The sequence below is a fragment of the Peromyscus maniculatus genome, chromosome 8 (assembly GCF_049852395.1).
Source record: "Peromyscus maniculatus bairdii isolate BWxNUB_F1_BW_parent chromosome 8, HU_Pman_BW_mat_3.1, whole genome shotgun sequence".
In the NCBI taxonomy this organism is placed as follows: domain Eukaryota; kingdom Metazoa; phylum Chordata; class Mammalia; order Rodentia; family Cricetidae; genus Peromyscus; species Peromyscus maniculatus.
Window position 1 is genome coordinate 56,629,986 of NC_134859.1, and position 19,436 is coordinate 56,649,421.

The following is a 19,436-nucleotide window of genomic DNA, read 5'->3' on the forward strand; positions in this document are numbered from 1 at the left end:
AATGAATAAAATTTTCAAGACCTGAAAATGGAAATAGTGTCAATAAGTAAAATAGAGTCAATAAAACAAAACCCAAGCTGAGGGTGGGAAATAGTTAAGAAGTCCCCTTCCTTTCCTATTCATAAAATATTCACTTTCCAGGGAAAGTACCATATCATTGTCTCCATTCCCATGCTCCCCAGTCCTGCCTGTATCATGACAGGTCAGGAAGGTTTGAGACTGGCCACTCAGGCTGTGAGAGCAGGTTGGACAAGGCTTGAGTCAACTTGCCAGCTCCAATGGAAGTTTTCTGAGATGCTCATTGCATATAAACTTCTGACTATAGAAGGCCAAGAAGGAACATCTGGGTCCTCAAGAGGTGTCCTGGAAACAATGCCATCAGAAAGTCAACTCAGATGTCCACTGCTTTATAGATGTAGAAAGTTGGTGCCAAAGGAATGTCAGGCAGATCCAGGACTCAAAGGAGAGTGCTTGCCTCTCAGCCACTAAGATGTCAGGATCCCACAGAGATTCCACCTGTCTTTTCAAGAAGCTCCATGATGAGATGAGGATGGGTGTCCTTCAGAGCTCGGTAGACTCGGTTTTTGCTGGCCCAGCTCCAGGACCTGCTGAGGCTGAAGAGCTTCCTCATCTTGTTTTGGTTGGTGTTCTCAGCCCACACTATCTCATACTCCTCTTCATTCAGCACCAGATTATGCAGCTTGTCCAAGAGAGGGTCCACTGATGTCACTCGAGCCACCAGCTGCTCCCGATACTGATCCACAAAGTGTAGTGAGGCAGCAGCATCTAGGGATGAAGATGAGACTGGTACTGAGCAAAGAAAGGATCCTCCATGGGCTCTCCCACTGGCTGCCCACTTTTTGTTTTTTTCATGTACCTCTTCTGCACCCCTGGATCCTTTTTCCTCTGGAAGGTCATTTGAAACAAATACATTTACCCTTTTTGAGGCCAGTTATTAGTCTGATTTCCTTTCTTACTGCCCTTCTCTCAAGGATCAGATGAACCACAAGCAGAATACTACTGTATGGTGGTATTTTATTTGTATTAAAATGTTATTTGTGTGTTAATAAGTAAAGTTGCATGGGGGTCAGAGCTATTAGCAAGACATAGAAAAGCAGGGCAGTGGTGGCATACGATTGTAATCCCAGCACTTGGTAGGCAGAGCTAGGTAAGTCTGTGTGTTCAGGGATACAGCCAGTATTGGATACACATGCCTTTAATCTCAATACCAACCATAGAAAACCTGGAGGTCTATACAGACAGGCTGTGATGAGGCAGTCATGTGGTTGGGTTTACAACCAATGAGAAGGCAGAACAGAAACTCTGTGTAAAGACTTTAACATAGGAAGTAGCTCTGGTTCAGAGAGGTAGGACGCAGGAGTAAGGGTAAGGTTTTAGCTCTTAGTTCTGACTTCTTGGCTTTGTTCTTTGCATTGGTTCTGTGTCTCTTATTTAATAAGATGGTTGGTTACATCTACACTACTGGCTTCTCTGGATTCTTATACCTGTTACTGACCTTTGTTGGCTGCAGGGATCATGGGTGGTGCAGGTCTGAGGTCCCCTAGAAGAAAGGAGAGATGATGCATCTCTAATGATTCCTGTTACCAATACTCAGGGTCCTTTGTGAAATTCCCAACCATGCCTGAAATTTTGAGAAAGTACTATAGTAATTCTGATATAATCTGGAAAGTGAATGAATGCTTTCTTATTCATACAGGGAATCTAGGCACCAGGCCTATCATCACTGACAGTGAAGACATTGAATGATAAATAGACATTTCCCCCACATGATGATATTCTCAATTTTATCCTAGATTGAATTTGCTGTGGAGATAAAACCAAGTCCCTTGCTAGATGGCCTAAATCGTTTGACCTCTAATTATTGATAGAAAGCTACTTTCTTGTCCTTGTTTGACCTCCTACACTCACATGCCACAGATGTGTTTCTTGATCACAGAAGCAAGACTGAGCATGTGGGAACAGTGAGCTCATTTTAGCAGTGAAGGAGATTAATAAATTACAGCTCATGTATAAGCCTGAAGGTTTTGAGAAGATCCTAAATTGGCTGCATCTAACAAAGTGGGGAAGTCAGCAAAGACCAGTTTGTAGTATTGGAAGCCATGATTCCATTTGTATTAAGGAAGGATGATATTTCTTACACTCCATGCTAGCTGGACCATCTTGGTGCATTCTGACTTATAGACAGACTGGAGCATCTAATGGAGAAAGTGATTTAGTGACAATGAATTTAAAAAACAAAATATAAGATTGAGGACACAAGAAGTCTATGGTTATAATCTTCTAGTATCAGAAGGGAAGGGAATAAATCTTAATGAGTCCTGAAGAACAGAATTAAGGAAAACATGTGAAAGAGTTTGGCTTAATATATAAAAAATAGCTACATTGTTCCCATCAGCTAAGGATCAAGTCATGAGCTATGTATGAACAGCATTTAACCTTTCCAATTATTCTACTAGTTACTCATTCTCATCTTCAGTTTACAGGTGAGGAAGGTCAGACTCCAATGAGTTAAGTCATTTTCCAAGATCACCTGCAGATTAAGTGCTGGAGTGAGATTCAAACTCTGGCCTGATGCTGGGGCAGGTCAGTTCTCCACCTGTGAGTCACTCAGGTCAAGGCTGAGCAAAGCCTATTCTTTGACAGAATATGTAACCTGTTTCTAGCAGCTCAGGAGCAGGGACCACCACTGTTTGACAGCTGACAAGGCTGGGAATCCCCAGAGATACTTATAAGAGGAACTTGATTTTGGCATTGTGGGCACTGGACTAAAACCGTACTGTTACTTCATTAAAGAAAGTTCACTATTTGACTTTCTCTTCTCCATGTCAACTTGAAAATATGGATGACTTACAATGGGCAATAAGCAAATAAATAAATAAATAGAGAAACACACAAACAAATAAATAAAACACATTCTGGTTACAAAAACATAACCATGGAAATAAAAGAACTCTACAACTAAAACTTTAAGATATACATCATGTGAATACATCAAGGAAAGCCTTAGAAAATGGAAAGACACCCCACAATGCTCATTGTTTAGAAGAATCAATACATGAAAATAACCACCCTACTAAAAGCATGTTACGTACTCATTGTGGTCCTAATCAAGATGACAGGGACATTCTTCACAAATAGAGATTTAAAAAGTTCTGAGATACATGTGGAACTACTAGAGATGAAGGATGGTTAAAGGAATTCTGAACAAAATGAATTTTGTGGGAAGCATCAGCACTTCTGATTTTAAATTAATACTACAGTCATGATCACTATAACAACATAATTTTGACACAAAAACCCCAAGTCAATAGAATAGAATAGAATAGAATAGAATAGAATAGAATAGAATAGAATAGAATAGGATAGAATAGAATAGAATAGAATAGAATAGAATAGAATAGAATAGGGGACCTAGATAAAATTAGATAAAAGTCCTCACAACCACAGCTACCTCAGCTTTGATGAAAAAGCCAAAAATACACTCTGGAGAAAAGACAGCCTGTCATGGGTAGCCATTCCAGCTTGGGTCTGGAAGTTCCAACCCCCATTGAGACTCTGGCAACTGTCACGCCTATGAGGCGGGGCCAGGGGAGGTGCCTGGAGACCCAAGAGTTGGATGAGCAAGAGCTCTCTCTATGCCAGGACCCTGAATGGTGGAGGTGGACTGAGTAGAGCTCCAGAGAACACCGCTGGACTGCGATATACCTTCCCCTGACCCTGTGACCTACCTTTCCCTTTTTGTAAGTTGCCCACTAAATAAATCTTCCTTTTAACTAAGTGGAGTGGCCTTAATAATTTCACCAATATCTGGCGCCCAACGTGAGGTAAGAGTTTCCACCTAAAACCTGAAAAAAGATTCTAAAACGGAGCTAAAAACAGCTTCCTAATTATCTCTCTCAAATGAGTGGCAGCTTGCTGGTTTGAGCTACTGGTGCATTCCTAGCGTGTGCACTCAATCTGCCGTATGGCGGGAATGAGGCCTCTGCAAGTGGCACATTAAGCTGCGTGGTGGATTTAGCCTTTGCTAGTACAAAACAAAAAAAGAGGCTTCTGGGCTGTATGCTGCCTTGATAGAAGCGTAGACCCACTATTTCTGAGAGTTGATGGCTGCCAGAGATGGCGGAAAATGTGCCACCGCCATGTTGGGAACCTGAAGTGGGCAGAGCCAGCAGCCACAGCGCTGTTTCAGGCTCAGAAGGCTGCAGTTTAAAGCAATAGGCTCAAGGTAATATAAAAAATAATCCATGTAAAGATGGCTACCAAACAGAGAATCTGGATTATGTTCTCTTTGATATTCGTAACTGAAGAAAAACATGTGATTGCAAAAGCTGTTGAGTTATGCCAAAATGTGTATTTTAAAGGCACCTTAACTTCAAAATTTGTATGTAAGGATATGTTGCTTTGGAAAGGAGGCTCTGCTTTTGTTTCCACAGAAAGCCAGAGGCTATGGATTTGTTCCAGATTAAGATACATCAGGTTTGACCAGCCAAGACCCCCTGAAATGTCTCTGATGACACCATGGCCCAGATGATCCAACATCCAGAATCATTTCAAGGCAACTGGCTCAGATGATACAGACTCATGGACTACTCCATGATCCTTAAATTTTCTTTGTGCCCCCATAAGATACAGTGGCCCCCCTCCAGCAGGAAGTAGTAGGAGAAGCTACGCCCAAATTCCCAAATATACCAAGCTGGCTTTGGAGATGTGTAAAAGTTAAAACCTTCCTTTTTAAAAAAAAAAAATAGGGGAAGTGCTGTGGGATGGTCTGTATGGCAAATCTGTTGCTCTGATTGGTCAATAAATAAAACATTGATTGGCCAGTGGCCAGGCAGGAGGAAGTATAGGCGGGACAAGGAGGAAAAGAATTCTGGGAAGTGGAAAGCTGAGTCAGAGAAACTGCCAGCTGCCACAATGACAAGCCGCATGTGAAGACACCAGTAAGCTACAAGCCATGTGGCAAGGTATAGATTTATGGAAATTGATTAATTTAAGCTATAAGAACAGTTAGCAAGAAGCCTGCCATGGCCATACAGTTTGTAAGCAATATAAGTCTCTGTGTTTACTTGGTTGGGTCTGAGAAGCTGTGGGACTGGCGCGTGAGAGAGATTTGTCCTGACTGTGGGCAAGGCAGGAAAACTCTAGCTACAAATGGTGCCCAATGTGGGGCACGAACCCATGACCCTGAGATTAAGAGTCTCATGCTCTACATGCTCTACCAACTGAGCTAGCCTGTTTAACAAATGATACTGAAAAACCTACATAGCAACATATGGAAAAATTAAATTAGGTGCCTGTATCTCTCTCCCTTACAAATCAACTCCAAATGACCAAAGACCTCAGTGTGAGACATAATACCCTGAATTTGGTAGTGGAAAAGGTAGGGATAACATTTCAACATAGCAGCTTAAGTAAGGATTGTTTGACTCTGCCATCACAGGAAGTAAGACCAGTAACTGATAAATTGGATTTCATGACAATAAAAAAGTTCTATACAGCAAAGGAAACTTAATTAAGTGAAGATACAGCCAAGAGTAGGAGAAATTATTTCTCCACTGACATCTAACAGAAGATTAGTAACAGGAATATACATGGAACTAAAAACCTCTAAATTCTAAGGAAAGAACCCAACTATAATGTGTGCCATAGGAGCAACCAGAGAATTCTCAAAGGAGGAAAAACATGGCTAGGAAACACTTAGCTATTAGGGTATGCAGGTTAAATTACTCATGACTCCATCTCATACCTTGAGAATGTCCAATATCAAGGATACAATGATAATGAATGCTGGAGTATATTTGGGGAAGGAGGAACACATTCACTGCCTGTGGGAGTGTAAACTAGTGCAGCCTCTGTGAAAAATCAATCTGGAGTCTTCTTAAGTACTTAAAATAGAACTACCATATAACTCAGCCTTACCATTGTCAGTAATATATCTAAGGGAATTTATTTTCTACCATGAAGACATCTGCACTACCATGCTCATTCAATCATATTCTGTTCACAGTAGCTAGGAAATGAAATCAGCCTAGACATCCATCAACAGATGATTAGATAATGAACATTTGCTGCATATATACCAAGAAATTTTATTCAGGTGTGAAAAAAATGACATTTTAAAAGGTAAATATGCAAAATAAAAAATAGTGAATAAAATAACCTAGGCCCAGAAAGAAAACACCATATCTATCACATCATTTTCTGTCCTGGAGCCTTTAGTTTTGTGGTGTTAACATGGTGTGTCCTGGTAACCAGAACACTAGAAATGGGGCAGGGCCTAGGAAAGAAAGGAAGACAGTATTGTCATGATGGGGATGAGAGCAGAGAGGGAATACTAGGGTCAGAAATGTTCAAACAGGACATAGGATGGGAGATGAGGGGATGGGTGTGATGCTTTATTAAAAATGAAGACAGTATATGAAAACCGCAAGGAAACCTATAATTGGTAACCAATATAAGAAAACATAAAGGAATTTTCATGAAAGACATCCTATGTAGCTTGAAATGGGAGGTCTTGGCAGTAGTGAGTTTCTAAACAAAAACCCAGTTCCAGGAGTGGGATATCTTCATAGGAGCTGTTGATCAGAGAGGCCCTGGAGGTTCCCAAGACAATAAATACAGGTACATGTCATTCTTCTTTGTTCCCTATCAGAACTAGTGGATAAGACCTTATTGTTGAAGACACCACATATCTTAGATATGTGGTATAGAGAATTCAAGCTGGAACTGAGTTGGAAGCTTCCTTCCTGTTGCTAATGTTTCATAATGTTATGCAGGCTGCTGAGGAAGAAAAGACATCAACAGTCTAACCCAGCTCTGTACTCTATGATCTTCAAACTGACCTGCTTGGCAAGAATGTTACATGGCTGCGTTAGTGGCACAACTGTGATGGAAGCAACCTGTAGCTCTAAATAAATATCAGTCCCACTCCTCAAGATAGAATCCATCCCTAGCACTATTAAATTAGTAAAACAAACAAACCCTTATCTCTGGAGGTCTTAGTCCCTTGATATCCTGTTTCACATCAGGTGTAAAGAGATTGAGGCAGCTGACCATGGACTGAAACTTGTTTCTAAGACCATGAATCAAAACAAACCTTTATCCTTTTAAAGTTGTTTCTCATGTATTTTGTCACTATTGGGAAAAGCTGACTAACACATATCAGAGTTTAAACCGTGGTCAGACCACCTGTTATGGATCAAGAAAAACTCATATAACTAACCTAGTTATTTTACAACATCAAGAAATGACAGCATCTCCTCCACTCAATGCTTTTCTTCAACCTTTTTGGTATCTGGATATAAATGAATTTTACCTGGTTTCAACAAGGCTTCCCATACGAGATTCCTATGCTTCTTGTCTCTGATTTGCAGCTTAATCCCTGAACTCAAGTGGCCAACATAGATCTCAGAGAAGATCTGGGATTCCCTGGGGCTCCTGTAGCACAGCACCAGTTCCTGAAGAGAGAGAGAGAAAGTTCTACTGTGAGAATCCACTACTCATCCTGTAAAAAGAGGGTTGTCCCTACTCCCAAACTTTTTTGATCTTGCACACCACATTAGACTTTGGATATCTTTTGCATTGAGATAACCCACTGCTTTGGACACACATCTTTATTCCAAGGGTTAAGAACCTAGCTAGAGCCCCGATTATGCTGATTTCTTTTCTCATCACTGACAAAAACCTGGCAGGAAGCAACTCAAGAAAGGGTTTATGCTGTTGCTTAGTTTCATGTTGAGGGAACACATGGAAGCTAGGACTTCTTTTTTTTTGTGGCAGGAGCTTGTGGCATGTCTCTTTATATCTCAGAGGATTAGGAATCAGCAAGTCTAATGTGGGGAGCAGGGCATGACCATAATCCTCAAAGCTTGCCATTAATGATCTTCTGATAGCTAGGCCTCATATCTTTTGTTTATACAAATACTAACATTGTCTGAAGACCAAGTGTTTAAACCCTAATACCCATGGATGAGTGAGATCTCAGCCTGAAAGTCCTGCTTACACAGCCTAAGCCAGGGCTTGTTCTATAAGCCATGTTATGCTGAGTCCTTCTCTGTGCCATATTGAATCTAATTCCTCAGTTCTCCAGGCCTTCTGTATTCCTGTGTGGTCTGTTAACTTGTTTCCCACCAAACTTTGATGTATTCTTGCTCATCCCAATCCCAATTGCTTTCTACCCAGTATTAGTTTGCTGCAAAGACATGCAACCTCCCCCACAGGTTTCCCAAGTCTGTCAGCCAACCTTGAAGAGTAGCAAACATCTGGATGCTTACCTTTGGGAGTGATTTCCAGCTTCTCAGAACTAGAAACAATGTAGCGGGAGCCAATATAAAATGAGTCTAGTGGGGGTGGCTTATTTATTCTCACAAACTGGAACTTCATTTCTTCATCATCTATGGCCTAGGGAACATTACAGACAGGGATTTAGCTAGATATCTGGGCTACAACATCTGGTTTGAATATAATGAGATGGTAGATCAGTACATTTGTGTGGAATGGGGTGGAGACAATTTCTTGGCACTCCTCTACTTTGTGTTCTTCCACATAGATTGTTGAATTATTGACCTCTGTCATGTTCATTGTTGGACCGGGTCCCTACCAGAGAAGAAGGGAGTTGGCTACAGGTTGGGTGTGGAACATTCTTATCTATCTTCTGGAAGAGGACAAAGAACTTTGTGTAGAGATTGGCAAAATAGAATTAAAGACAGTTGTAGGAGTGTATGGTGTGAAGGGGCCAAGAAGAAGGCAGAACCATGCACAGCAGGGTTCTCCTTGTAGACCTGCATCCCCACTCCCAGTTAAAAATCTCTCAAGGGGATCACTAGTTGCATTTCAAGTTTTCTCTCAGCCCACTCTAGCTCCACTTTTGTGGACCTCAGTATTACCTTCCGAATGGTGCAGTCATTGGGAATTAGGTAGAGATGAAGGGTGACTTCCTCGAGATTGTGGTGATAGTAGATCAGGGTGATGGAAGTAATGGGGATGAAGTGCCTGACAGCAGGGATCATTCTCACTAGAACTCCCATTGGAGAGAAGCTTGGGTTTTTCAGTACTGTATAGGCCTGCTCCACCTTGGCTGGAGTTTCTAGGACCATCCCATGTTCTTGAAAGTGGGCCACATGGAACCAGGAGATGTCCACCTGTCCCTCTGTGAAAGAACAGATCCAAAGATGTTGATCTAGTGTTTCCATTGAGCCATAGTTAGATGGGAAATAGTACTCTAGGATTTAGAATGACTATGGTACTTTGAATGAGAATGGCCCCTATAGTTAGTAGACCTGTTTGGAAAGGAGTAGGAGGTGTGGTCTTGTTGGAGGAGGTGTGTCACTGGGTTGGACTTGAGTTTTTAAAAGCTTGTACTGTTTCCAGTTTCATTTCTTTCTCTCCTCCTTGACAATGAAGATGTAAGCTCTCAGTTATGGCTCCAGTGCCAAGTCTGCCTACTTTCTGCCCTGCTCCCTGCCATGAGAGCCATGGACTCTAACTCTATGAAATTTTAACCCTCACCAAATCTTTCTTCTGTAAGTTGCCTTGGTCATGATTTCTTTTTAAATTTATTTATTTTTTATGTTTATAAGTAAAACTATGAGCAAAAAACTCAAGTTTTATTAATCAATCCCCAGTGACAGCACAGCAGATCAATCAACCATTTCATCACCATTGATTCACCATTCAAGGGAGGTGATTATGACTTGCTGCCAAGGGTGACTCATGCAGACTGCCTCTCACTGGAGTAGCCTTGGCTTTGGCCCTGGCTAGCTGTTGGGGAGCATTCACAGTGGAGTGGAGGTTTTTGATTGTCTCATCCAGGGATGCTATAAAGAATACAGCCTCAGAGGCTATTGTTATAATCTTTACACTTGGTAGTTTCTTTGAGATGCTGCCATTACCAGCCTCAGTGTCTTGGAATTGACAATATTCACTAATGTGTTTGTTGTAGGATGCAGTTTGCTATTATGAATGAGACCTGAGAGTACCTACCTTTGTCAATTGAGAACAAATCTGGATGGATCTCTGGAGTGGTTAATCTAAAATATGAACTGATGAAATTTAGAATCAACTTGGATATAGACTTCAGGGAATGGTAGAAGGAGATTATGTGGATTGGGTTAATTGAGTTGGGAAGACCTACCCACTGTGAGATCTATGGATTAAGATCCAGGGCTGTGTAAAATGGAGAAGGTCAACTGAGCACAAGCATTCACTGTTCTCTGCTCCCTATCTGTTGACACGGGTTTACCAGGCACCACAAGCTCCATGTTCTCAGATTTTCTTGACATTGTGAACTGTACTTTTGAATTATGAGGCAAAATAAACCTTTTATCTCTTAAGTTTCTTTGGTCAGGTATTTTGTTTTGAGAAGCCCAGGCAAATACCATGACAGACTTCTAATAACTCATTTAAGAACTAGGCCTCAGTTCCTGCTTCTTGAAACTGCACAAACAGATTCTGAGGAAACCATGAATAAGAGGCAATCAATCACCACTGCCCTTGACAGCAAGGATGAGGGGAACTGCATATAGCAGGCCTGAGCCAGCCCTCACAGTATCTCAAGGCAATAACCAAATAAGGACAGTGCCTGGGACTTGTCCAGACTTACTCCAAAATGGTAAAACTGTAGCTTTAGCCAACCTCTGCTAGCCCTACCCAATCAGGAATGTACTTATATGATTGCTACTCATGTAAGCATATCTATACAATGAACTCACTGCCTTTAGAATTTCTTTAGCTGTGTATAAAAGAGCCTGCCAGCTTCTCATGGGGTTACCATTTTGCCTTTGTGTCAGATGTGTGGCCCCAGCATTCTGGAACTCTTACTCTTGAGATAATAAAGTCTCTTGCTGATTGCATACATGGATGGTGGTCTTTTATGAGACTTTTCTAGGACTGTACCAGTTAAAGCTACAAATAAAGTAACTTGGATAGAAAATTTATACCAGGAGTTGGGTTGTTGCTGTAAAAAACCTGATCATGTGGTTCTTAGGCCTTTAAAACTGTTTTGTGGCTGGAATGTGGATGAGTGTGGTACATAGGACTAGAAAAGCCTTACTATTCCAAGAGCAAAATTTACTGGGAAATTCTGATGGAAGCAGGAAAGACAAGAATGATGAGAGAGACAGTAGAGACCATTTCCCTGGGGTTTCAGGAGTAGCAAGATTTCTATAGGGAACTTCAAAATGACAGACTTATGCAACAGTTTGGCTAAGAATCTAGTTTTATTGTGTAAATGCCCTGAATGTGAATGAATTTAAAGATGAAAGGACTAATGTGGAAGGAGAAATTTCAAAACAAAAAACATTCAGCCTGATTTAAAGAACATCAACTATAATTGTTAAAGAGATTGGCATCACTGAAGGAAAAGCTGCATTGCACTGTGGCAATAGGAAAGGTGTCCTGAGGGCAAATTCCACTTTTTATCTTGTGAAGATCCAAATTCATTTAAAGGCAGAAAGCCTAAGTGATGGTGTTCCCTGTTACACAAATGCTAATGCTCAAGAAAGTGTTTCCCCAAGGTCAATCCATAATACCACTGTTGTTCAGGGGAGTAGAGGCAGGCTACATCTCAAGCAGTCAATGAACTTGGCAGTGTCACCCTTATAGTTTTTAGGTAAGGGAGATGCTTGATTGATGGGTTACCAAGTCATGCTGTTCAGTTTCAGATAGCTGCTGAGGCCAGGCAATGTGCCTGAGTTAAAGATCCTGCAAGGATCCTGACAGCTCATTCTACGAACCTTTGAAAAATGAAACCTAAGGTGGAATGGACATCCTAGGATGTTGTAGAAGCTAGAACCACAGATTTTCTGCTAAACAAAGTTTTAGGCAAGGGGTAGAGAGATGGCCTAAGGACAGGCTATGTGTGCTTCCTGGGGTAGAACTGGAGGGGTGGAGCTACCTATGCCCTTTGGAGTCTAGTGAATGACATCAAGATCTCCATAGCTGGACATGAAGCTGCAGAAGTAGCTGTTTATGCTGATGGAGATTTATCTTGCTGTGGTCTGATCATTCCTTTGTATGCCCTGATTCTTCCATTTTGGTATGCCATTGTTTATTCTGTGCCATTCTATGTTGAAAGTATGTGACTTTTTTTTTTTAGTTATTAATTCCCATTTTTTATTAAGAGATTTTCTATTCATTTTACATACCATCCACTGATTCCCCTGTCCTCTCCCCTCCTGCTCTGGAGAGATGGCTCAGCAGGTTCAATTCCCAGAACCCACATGGCAGCTCACAACTGTCTGTAACTCCATTTCCAGGGGATCTGACTTATTTTTATTTTATACTAGCTCATAGTTAAGACATTGCCTTCAGTCTCTGTTGAGAGGCAGACTTTATAGACTTTTAAATTGCTGGAATTATTAAGGACTTTGGGGACCTTTGAACCTGGATTGTATTTTGCATTATGAGATGAAATTGAAACTTTGGAGACATGAGGTGAAAAGTTAAGATTTAAAGTGATATGCTTGAGTGTCAAGTTGACACTGGGTAGAATCATGATGTTGAATGTCACTTGTCAGCTTGTTGCGACTCCTGCTAATAGAAGCACCAACTCTGCAATCCACTATTGGCCTGTCCTCTCTGCAATGAGTTTGCTTCCAACTTGTACCAAGACAAATAGTGTTGCAGTGTGTATTGTTTTGTTTTGTTTTTTTTTTTTTTGACAGGAGGCAGTACATTTATAATTTATAACCCCAAATGTATTTATAAATTAGAAATGGAAAGATCTACAAATGAAATTATGAAGGTTCACCAAAGTCATTTAATCTGTCAGTTTCTCATTCATTTTTATGTCTTAATAATATTCTATTGTATGAATAAGCCACATTTTATTTCTCTCCAGTATTTGATAGCTATTTGCGTTGTTTTAACTTTTTTACTATTAGCAACACACTGCTGTAAACCTTCATGTACATGTTTCATAGGTGCACATTTTCAGTAGTTTGAGGATATATTCCTAAGGGTAGAATTGTTGAGTAACAGAGTAACAATGTTTTGCATTTTGACCAACCACCAAACTATTTTGCCAAAGTGGCACACCATTTTACAATCTCACCAAATCCTTGTTTTTAAGGCTCTGATTTTTGTACAAAAGCATTCAATCATTCTGTCAGACCAAACCAGGAAAAGTAAGCTATAGTTCAGAGCTGTTCTATTCCATTTACTATGCAAAGCCATTCTTGGCGTTTGCAACTCTCAGCCCTTTTGAGTATTCTTGCAGTGTTCACCTTTTCCTCCACCACTTTTTTTTTTCTTCTTTTTTTTTCTGGTTTATTTCTATCTATTACAAATGTATAAAAAATCCTCCATCAACGCTGCTGATAGAAGCAGAACCTTGAGAAATATACCTTTGGTTTGCCTCAGAAAAGGAACACATATTGCACTGTAAAGTTTATAAAATTGGCGCAAAACATTGTGGTAATGTTACAATACCAGTTTTAAGAGTTCAGTGACTAATGGGGAGCCGATGGGATACATGCAGAACTGTGAAAGCGATCTCACTTAGCCAGCTGTACACGTAGACTGTAAATCTACATTCAGATCAATTCTGAACTAAAACTATCATCTCAGTTTATCTGTTGAGGTCAACCAGGAAACCCTAGAATATACCTTGATTTTTGCAAAAAACAAAATAGGGGGAGGGGTTTCTTCAGCATTTCAGTCCATGAGTAACAGTATCCTAACAGGCAAAGTGTTTTCTCACTGTCAACATAGAATGAACTGCTGCTGGAGGTCAACTTGGGCTTTAATTTGCATTAGCACTTACATGCATAGTAGTCCAAGTTGTTGATCTCATGACTTTAAAAAGTAACTCTAAAAAAGTAAAATGGTCCTTCTTGGAAGACTAAAGAAAGACATCCAGCCACAGTTGTAGAGAGTCTCATCAAAACAATATACCCTTTTATGAATTACGCCTCAATTAAAAAAAATAGCCCCAAATAAGAAGCAGCTCTGAAAAAGAAAATATAACTTAAGATATTTGAAAAAAACAAGTTGAATACAGGTTCAAAAATAATTAAGATACATTTTCTTAAGACTACCTAGAATTAGGCTTTAAAGAATTCTACCATTTCAAGTTTACCACTAGCTACTAGATACCCATTTACAAACAAGATGTTCACTTTTTTTGTTCATTTATCGAAAGAAAAATCTACCTTCAGACTATGAGGGTGGTGATGGGGAGGGACTAGAAAACAAAATTCAAACAATCCCATGCAAATATCACATTTTTCAAATGGAAGAACTCCAAACTGCACTAGAAGTTCCAATCACTAAGATACTTTCCATTGAAATGATTTAAGTACAACTACATGGCACCAAGGTTTAGGCCTAACATAGGCCTGACAACCAAGTCCCTGTTCTCTGGAAGAAAAGCCTCAAAAGTCCCACTCAATTCCACATAACAATACTTCAAAGATCAATTAGGTTTTCCTTTCCTTAATATTTTTGTTTTCGACTTCTAATCTTAAAGACTAAATTAAAACTTAGCTCATTTCCCAGAAGGCATTGCTTCCCTTTGCTCCATGAAAGAGTCCACCAAGACCTCTTCCTCAAAACCATCTAGCCCCCAGCCTCCAGCCTGTGCTTGTGATGCATCTTTCTCAACATCAGCTTGATCTGCACTGACAATGATTGTCGAAGCCTAGAATTCAACATTTACAAATTGTCATTCACACACACAAAACACACTATTATCACACAACTTGTGTCTTGAGAGAATCTTCTGCTTTTTAAATCTTTGGCCTCCCAGTCAATCCCAAGTTCAACCAACTTTAACTAAAACTTCACTCAGAATTTCACCAAGCTTTTCACCCACACATTAATGCTTGTCGTATCTTTCATCAACTGTCAAAATCTGAAGCCTGTTCAGAGATCTCCAGGTATAGGTGAGTTGAGACTATTGATATTGATGGATATTAATGACCAGTGATTGTTAATTCCTGTTATTTTTTGTGGTTGTGTTGTGTTGTCCTTCTGTGGTGTATGTTGGTGTGGGATTATCTATTGCTTGATTTTTCATGGATGTGTTGAGCTTCTTTGGGTTGAATTTTCCCTTCTAGTGCTTTCTGTAGGGCTGGGTTTGTAGAGAGGTATTGATTAAATTTGGTTTTATCCTGGAATATTTTGTTTATTCCACCTATGGTGATTAAGAGTTTTGCTGGGTATAATAGTCTGGGTTGGCATCCGTGGTCTCTTAGTGTCTGCATGAGATTTGTCCATGATCTTCTAGCTTTCATAGTCTCTATTGAGTAGTCTGGTGTTATTCTGATGGGTTTACCTTTATATGTTACTTGGTCTTTTTCCTTTGCGGCTCTTAATATTTTTTCTTTGTTCTGTGTGTTTAGTGTTTTGATTATTATGTGGCGAGGGGACTTTTTTTTTGGATCCAGCCTATTCGGTGTTCTATAAGCTTCTTGTATCTTCATAGGTATTTCTTTCTTTAGGTTAGGAAAGTTTTCTTCTATGATTGTGTTGAATATATTTTCTGTGCCTTTGAGTTGGCATTCTTCTCCTTCTTCTATCCCTATTATTCTTAGGTTTGGTCTTTTCATGGTGTCCCAAATTTCCTGGATGTTTTGTGTTACGACTTTTTTGTCTTTAGTATTTTCTTTGACTGACGAATCTATTTTCTCTATCATGTCTTCAGTATCAGAGATTCTCTGTTCCATCTCTTGCAATCGGTTGGTTATGCTTGTTTCTGTAGTTCCTGTTCGTTTAGTCAGGATTTCTATTTCCAGCATTCCCTCAGCATGTGTTTTCTTTATTGTCTCAAATTCATTCAGGTCTTGGAATGTTTCTTTCATCTGTTTAATTGCTTTTTCTTGGCTTGATTTGATTTCTTCCCATTTTTTGTTCATTTTTTCTTCCATTTCTTTAAGGGAGTTTTTTATTTCCTCTTTAAGAGAGTTTTTCATTTCCTCTTTAAGGGAAGTTTTTATTTCCTCTTTAAGAGAGTTTTTCATTTCCTCTTTAAGGAAAGTTTTTATTTCCTCTTTAAGGCATTTTTTCATTTCCTCTTTAAGGAAAGTTTTTATTTCCTCATTGAGGGAATGTTTTATTTCTTCTTTAAGGGCCTCTATCATCTTCTTAAAGTCATTTTTAGGGTTGATTTCTTCTGTTTCTTCTGTCATGGTATGTTTAGGTCTTGCAGGTGTAGAATCACTAGGTTCTGATGTTGCCATATAGGTCTTTATGTTGTTGCCTGTATTTTTGCACTGGCGTCTACTCATCTTTTCCTCTGTGCGGTGCAGGTGGTGTCTGTGTCTGAGAGTGCCTCTCTTGTTCTAATTTTTAGTCTTGGTTTAGTAGGGGTTCTTGGTTAAATTGGTGCTATTGGGCTGTTTCTTCAGGGACAGCTGATTTCAGTCAGTGAATTATATACTTATGATTCTGGTGATCTGGTTTGGTGACTGGGTAGCGCCTTCTTCCGTGTTCCCAGGTCACGTTTTGTTCATTTGTCAACTCCTCAGCTGATCTTGTTTCTTCAGACTTCCAACTGTAGGCATCTGAATCCTCTCTGAGATGGGTTTCAGCTGAGCAGGGTAGTCTCACCAACACCTCCAAGTTGTTGGGTTTCACAGGATCAGCAGTTGGGCCCTGGGTTGTCCCCAGACTGAGTGTCCAGACTCGCCCTGGTTCCGACCCACGGAGATAGCCTCTTCCCCAGGTGTTGGGGCTAGGGGCGTCCCTGTTCCAAGCTGCATCCGCCCCTCTCCATTCCTGGGCCTGTCCACCCCTGTGGCCCGCCGCCACAGGCCCACCTGCGTCCACTTGTCTCCACCGCCCGGCCTGTATGTCCCTGTCAGCTGCCGCTGGGTCTGTCTGCCTCTGCGGGCAGCCAACGGGCCTGTATGTCTCTGCCGGCTGCCACCGCGGGCCTACCTACCTCTGTTTGTCACTGCTGCTGGGCCCATCCACCTCTGCAAACTGCCACGGGGCCTGTATGTCTCTGCCTGTTGCCGCTGGGCCTGTATGTCCCTGTTGGCTGCTGCCACCGGGCCCTTCCACCTCCGCGAGTTCTCGACCTGCGTCTGCCTGTCTCCACCACGAGGCCTGTTTATTTGTGAGGGCCGCCGCCAGGCCTGAATGTCTCTGTCGGTCGCCGCTGCCGGTCCTGTCCACCTTCATCTGCTTATCTCCGCCGCAGGGCCTGTCCACCTCTGTGGGCCGCCGCTGGGCCTGAATGTCTCCGCCAGCTGCCACCGGGTCTAAATGTCCCTGTCGGCTGTTGCCGCTGGGCCCGTCCACCTCCGCGGGCCGCTGCCACAGGCCTACCTGCGTCTGCTTGTCTCCGCCATCTTGGATCAGCTGTCCAGTGTGTATTGTTTAGCAGAGAGCATTTCTATTTCTCTTGGGTGATCACTTTGGAATCAATAAGCACCAAGAAATGAGCCAATGAAATTGCCCCTGTATGAAGTGGTTCAACTTGGAATTTTCATCAATGACATGCCAACTAATAGTTTCACATGGAACTACCCAGCACTAAAATGCCCTCTGTGAGACAGTTCTGTGCCTTGACACCCTGGTTTCAGTCCCAGAACCAGATCCTGGATTTACCCACATTTTGTGCTGTATCAGTTTTCACAGAATCCTGGGAGATGCTATATCTCTCCAATTTACCTTAGTGCTGGGGTAAACTCTAGTCTAGTCGTTGGTGTTCCCAGGACTTGAGGGGAACATGAGGTACTAGAGTTTTCATTGTTAAGTTCAGAAATTTCCTTAGGCATCTAAGATGACTTGATAATTCTTTAATTTCTATTCTCCTTTTATAATTTTTGACACAGGGATTCACTATGCATCCTTACTAGAAATCATAATCCTTCTTTCTCAGTCTCTAGAATTCTGAGATCACAGGTATGTACCACCTCCTGGCCCTGTGATTGTTCTTCCTATATATATTGTTCCTTCTGTAAACTGTAACAGAATCCCATATTTTTAATATATGAACAGTGTAATTCCAACTGTGTAATATTTTTATCTGAGAGTGGAAGTAAGAAACAGGAAAGGTTGTGGACTTCAGGGAAGAGCTTGAGTGGTGACTAGGGCATGTGTTGTTGGGGAGACCAGAAGCTCTGCGTGAAGCTTCTTGAATGACCTCATTAGGCCCAGTAGAAAGGCACTACCACTTCTGTGTCAGGGTCTTGAGCCCAGGGTCTCCTTTATTTATGAATGTAACTACTGCTTTTATTTCTTTTGTGAGTTATATTCAACTGAGTACTGCTTGTTTTCTTCATATCCATTTTCCTTCTTCTTTGGGGTTTGCCATTATACATGAATATTTTTAATCTGAGAGATTTTTAACTTTTTTTTTCTGGTCATAGTTCTTCTGTCAGCTGGAGAAACCTCTACTTCTGCTTTAGTTTCCATGATTTCTTCAGCTGTCAGATCTGTCTTCTTAAAACCCCTCTTGGAGCTACTTCTCATCTTTATCATCATGAACAAACACCATCTTCCTCTGCTGTGGGCCGGATTCTCCTGGTTTCTGTGGTGGCTTATTGCTGTGCTCCTTGAAGCAGGAGAGGAAGTTGACTTGAGAAGCCAGTTGTGCAGACCTGGTTCCATTGTTGCTTTTCCCTTTACTCATAATATTTTTATTGATTATTTGGGAATTTCACATAATACACCCTGGTTGCTCTTATATTCCTAGTCCTCCCATATCTACCCCTACCTTTGTGACCTTCCCCCAAAAAAGATAAAACAATAACAACAACAACAACAACAACAACAAAGTCTAATTGTGTTGTCCATAAGGTCACTGGAGCATGGTCAAAGTCCTGGGGGCCAGATCCTTAAAGAAAATGAGTCCATCACCATCTCCTGCCAGTAGCCATCTATTGTGGAAAGCTACACTTCACTTCAGCATCCTTATCACAATTTTTAAGAGTTCTCTTCCTTCCTGTTTAGGTTGCTACTTTTTTGGGGTGGGGTGGGGTTGGGGATTGTTACAAAAGCCTTCTATAACTCTCTTTCTCAACTGCATGTCTGTAGGTCTGTAGTTGTCGATACCATTGTAGAAGAAGCTTCTTTGTCCTTTATAGTCAGCAGGAACATGGTTCATGCACCTCCATATGGTACTTTGTGACAGTCCAGATCACAGACATCCATCCATCTGGCCTCTTGCATCAGCTTGTGTCATCACCCTCAGCATGGCCACCAGTGACAGTACAGGTCATGGACTCCAACATGGCCCTTAGTGGCAGCATGGTCCATGGATATCAACAAGGATTCAGGCAGCAGCAAAGGTCATCAACATCTGCATGGCCTTCAGTGGTAACACAGACCACATGTGCCACACACTGCAGGACCACAGACCCAAGTATATCCTCTGGAGGCAGAATGAATCACAGAAATCAAGATGGCCTCTTGTGGTAGCTCAGGCTTCTGACACTGACATGGTCCAGCCTCTCTCTACAATGTAT

General features: G+C 41.2%; 1 protein-coding gene across 1 annotated transcript in view; it reads right to left on the bottom strand.

The window, feature by feature from the left end:
- Positions 1 to 493: 493 nt before the first annotated feature.
- The window catches only part of LOC102906497 (NACHT, LRR and PYD domains-containing protein 1a-like), a 58,711-nt gene continuing 39,768 nt past the window's right edge, over positions 494 to 19,436 (bottom strand). The window contains 5 exon segments of the mRNA XM_076577751.1: positions 494 to 786; positions 1,517 to 1,561; positions 7,337 to 7,478; positions 8,281 to 8,421; positions 8,907 to 9,169. Of these exon segments, the coding sequence (XP_076433866.1) occupies positions 494 to 786; positions 1,517 to 1,561; positions 7,337 to 7,478; positions 8,281 to 8,421; positions 8,907 to 9,169 (884 nt within the window).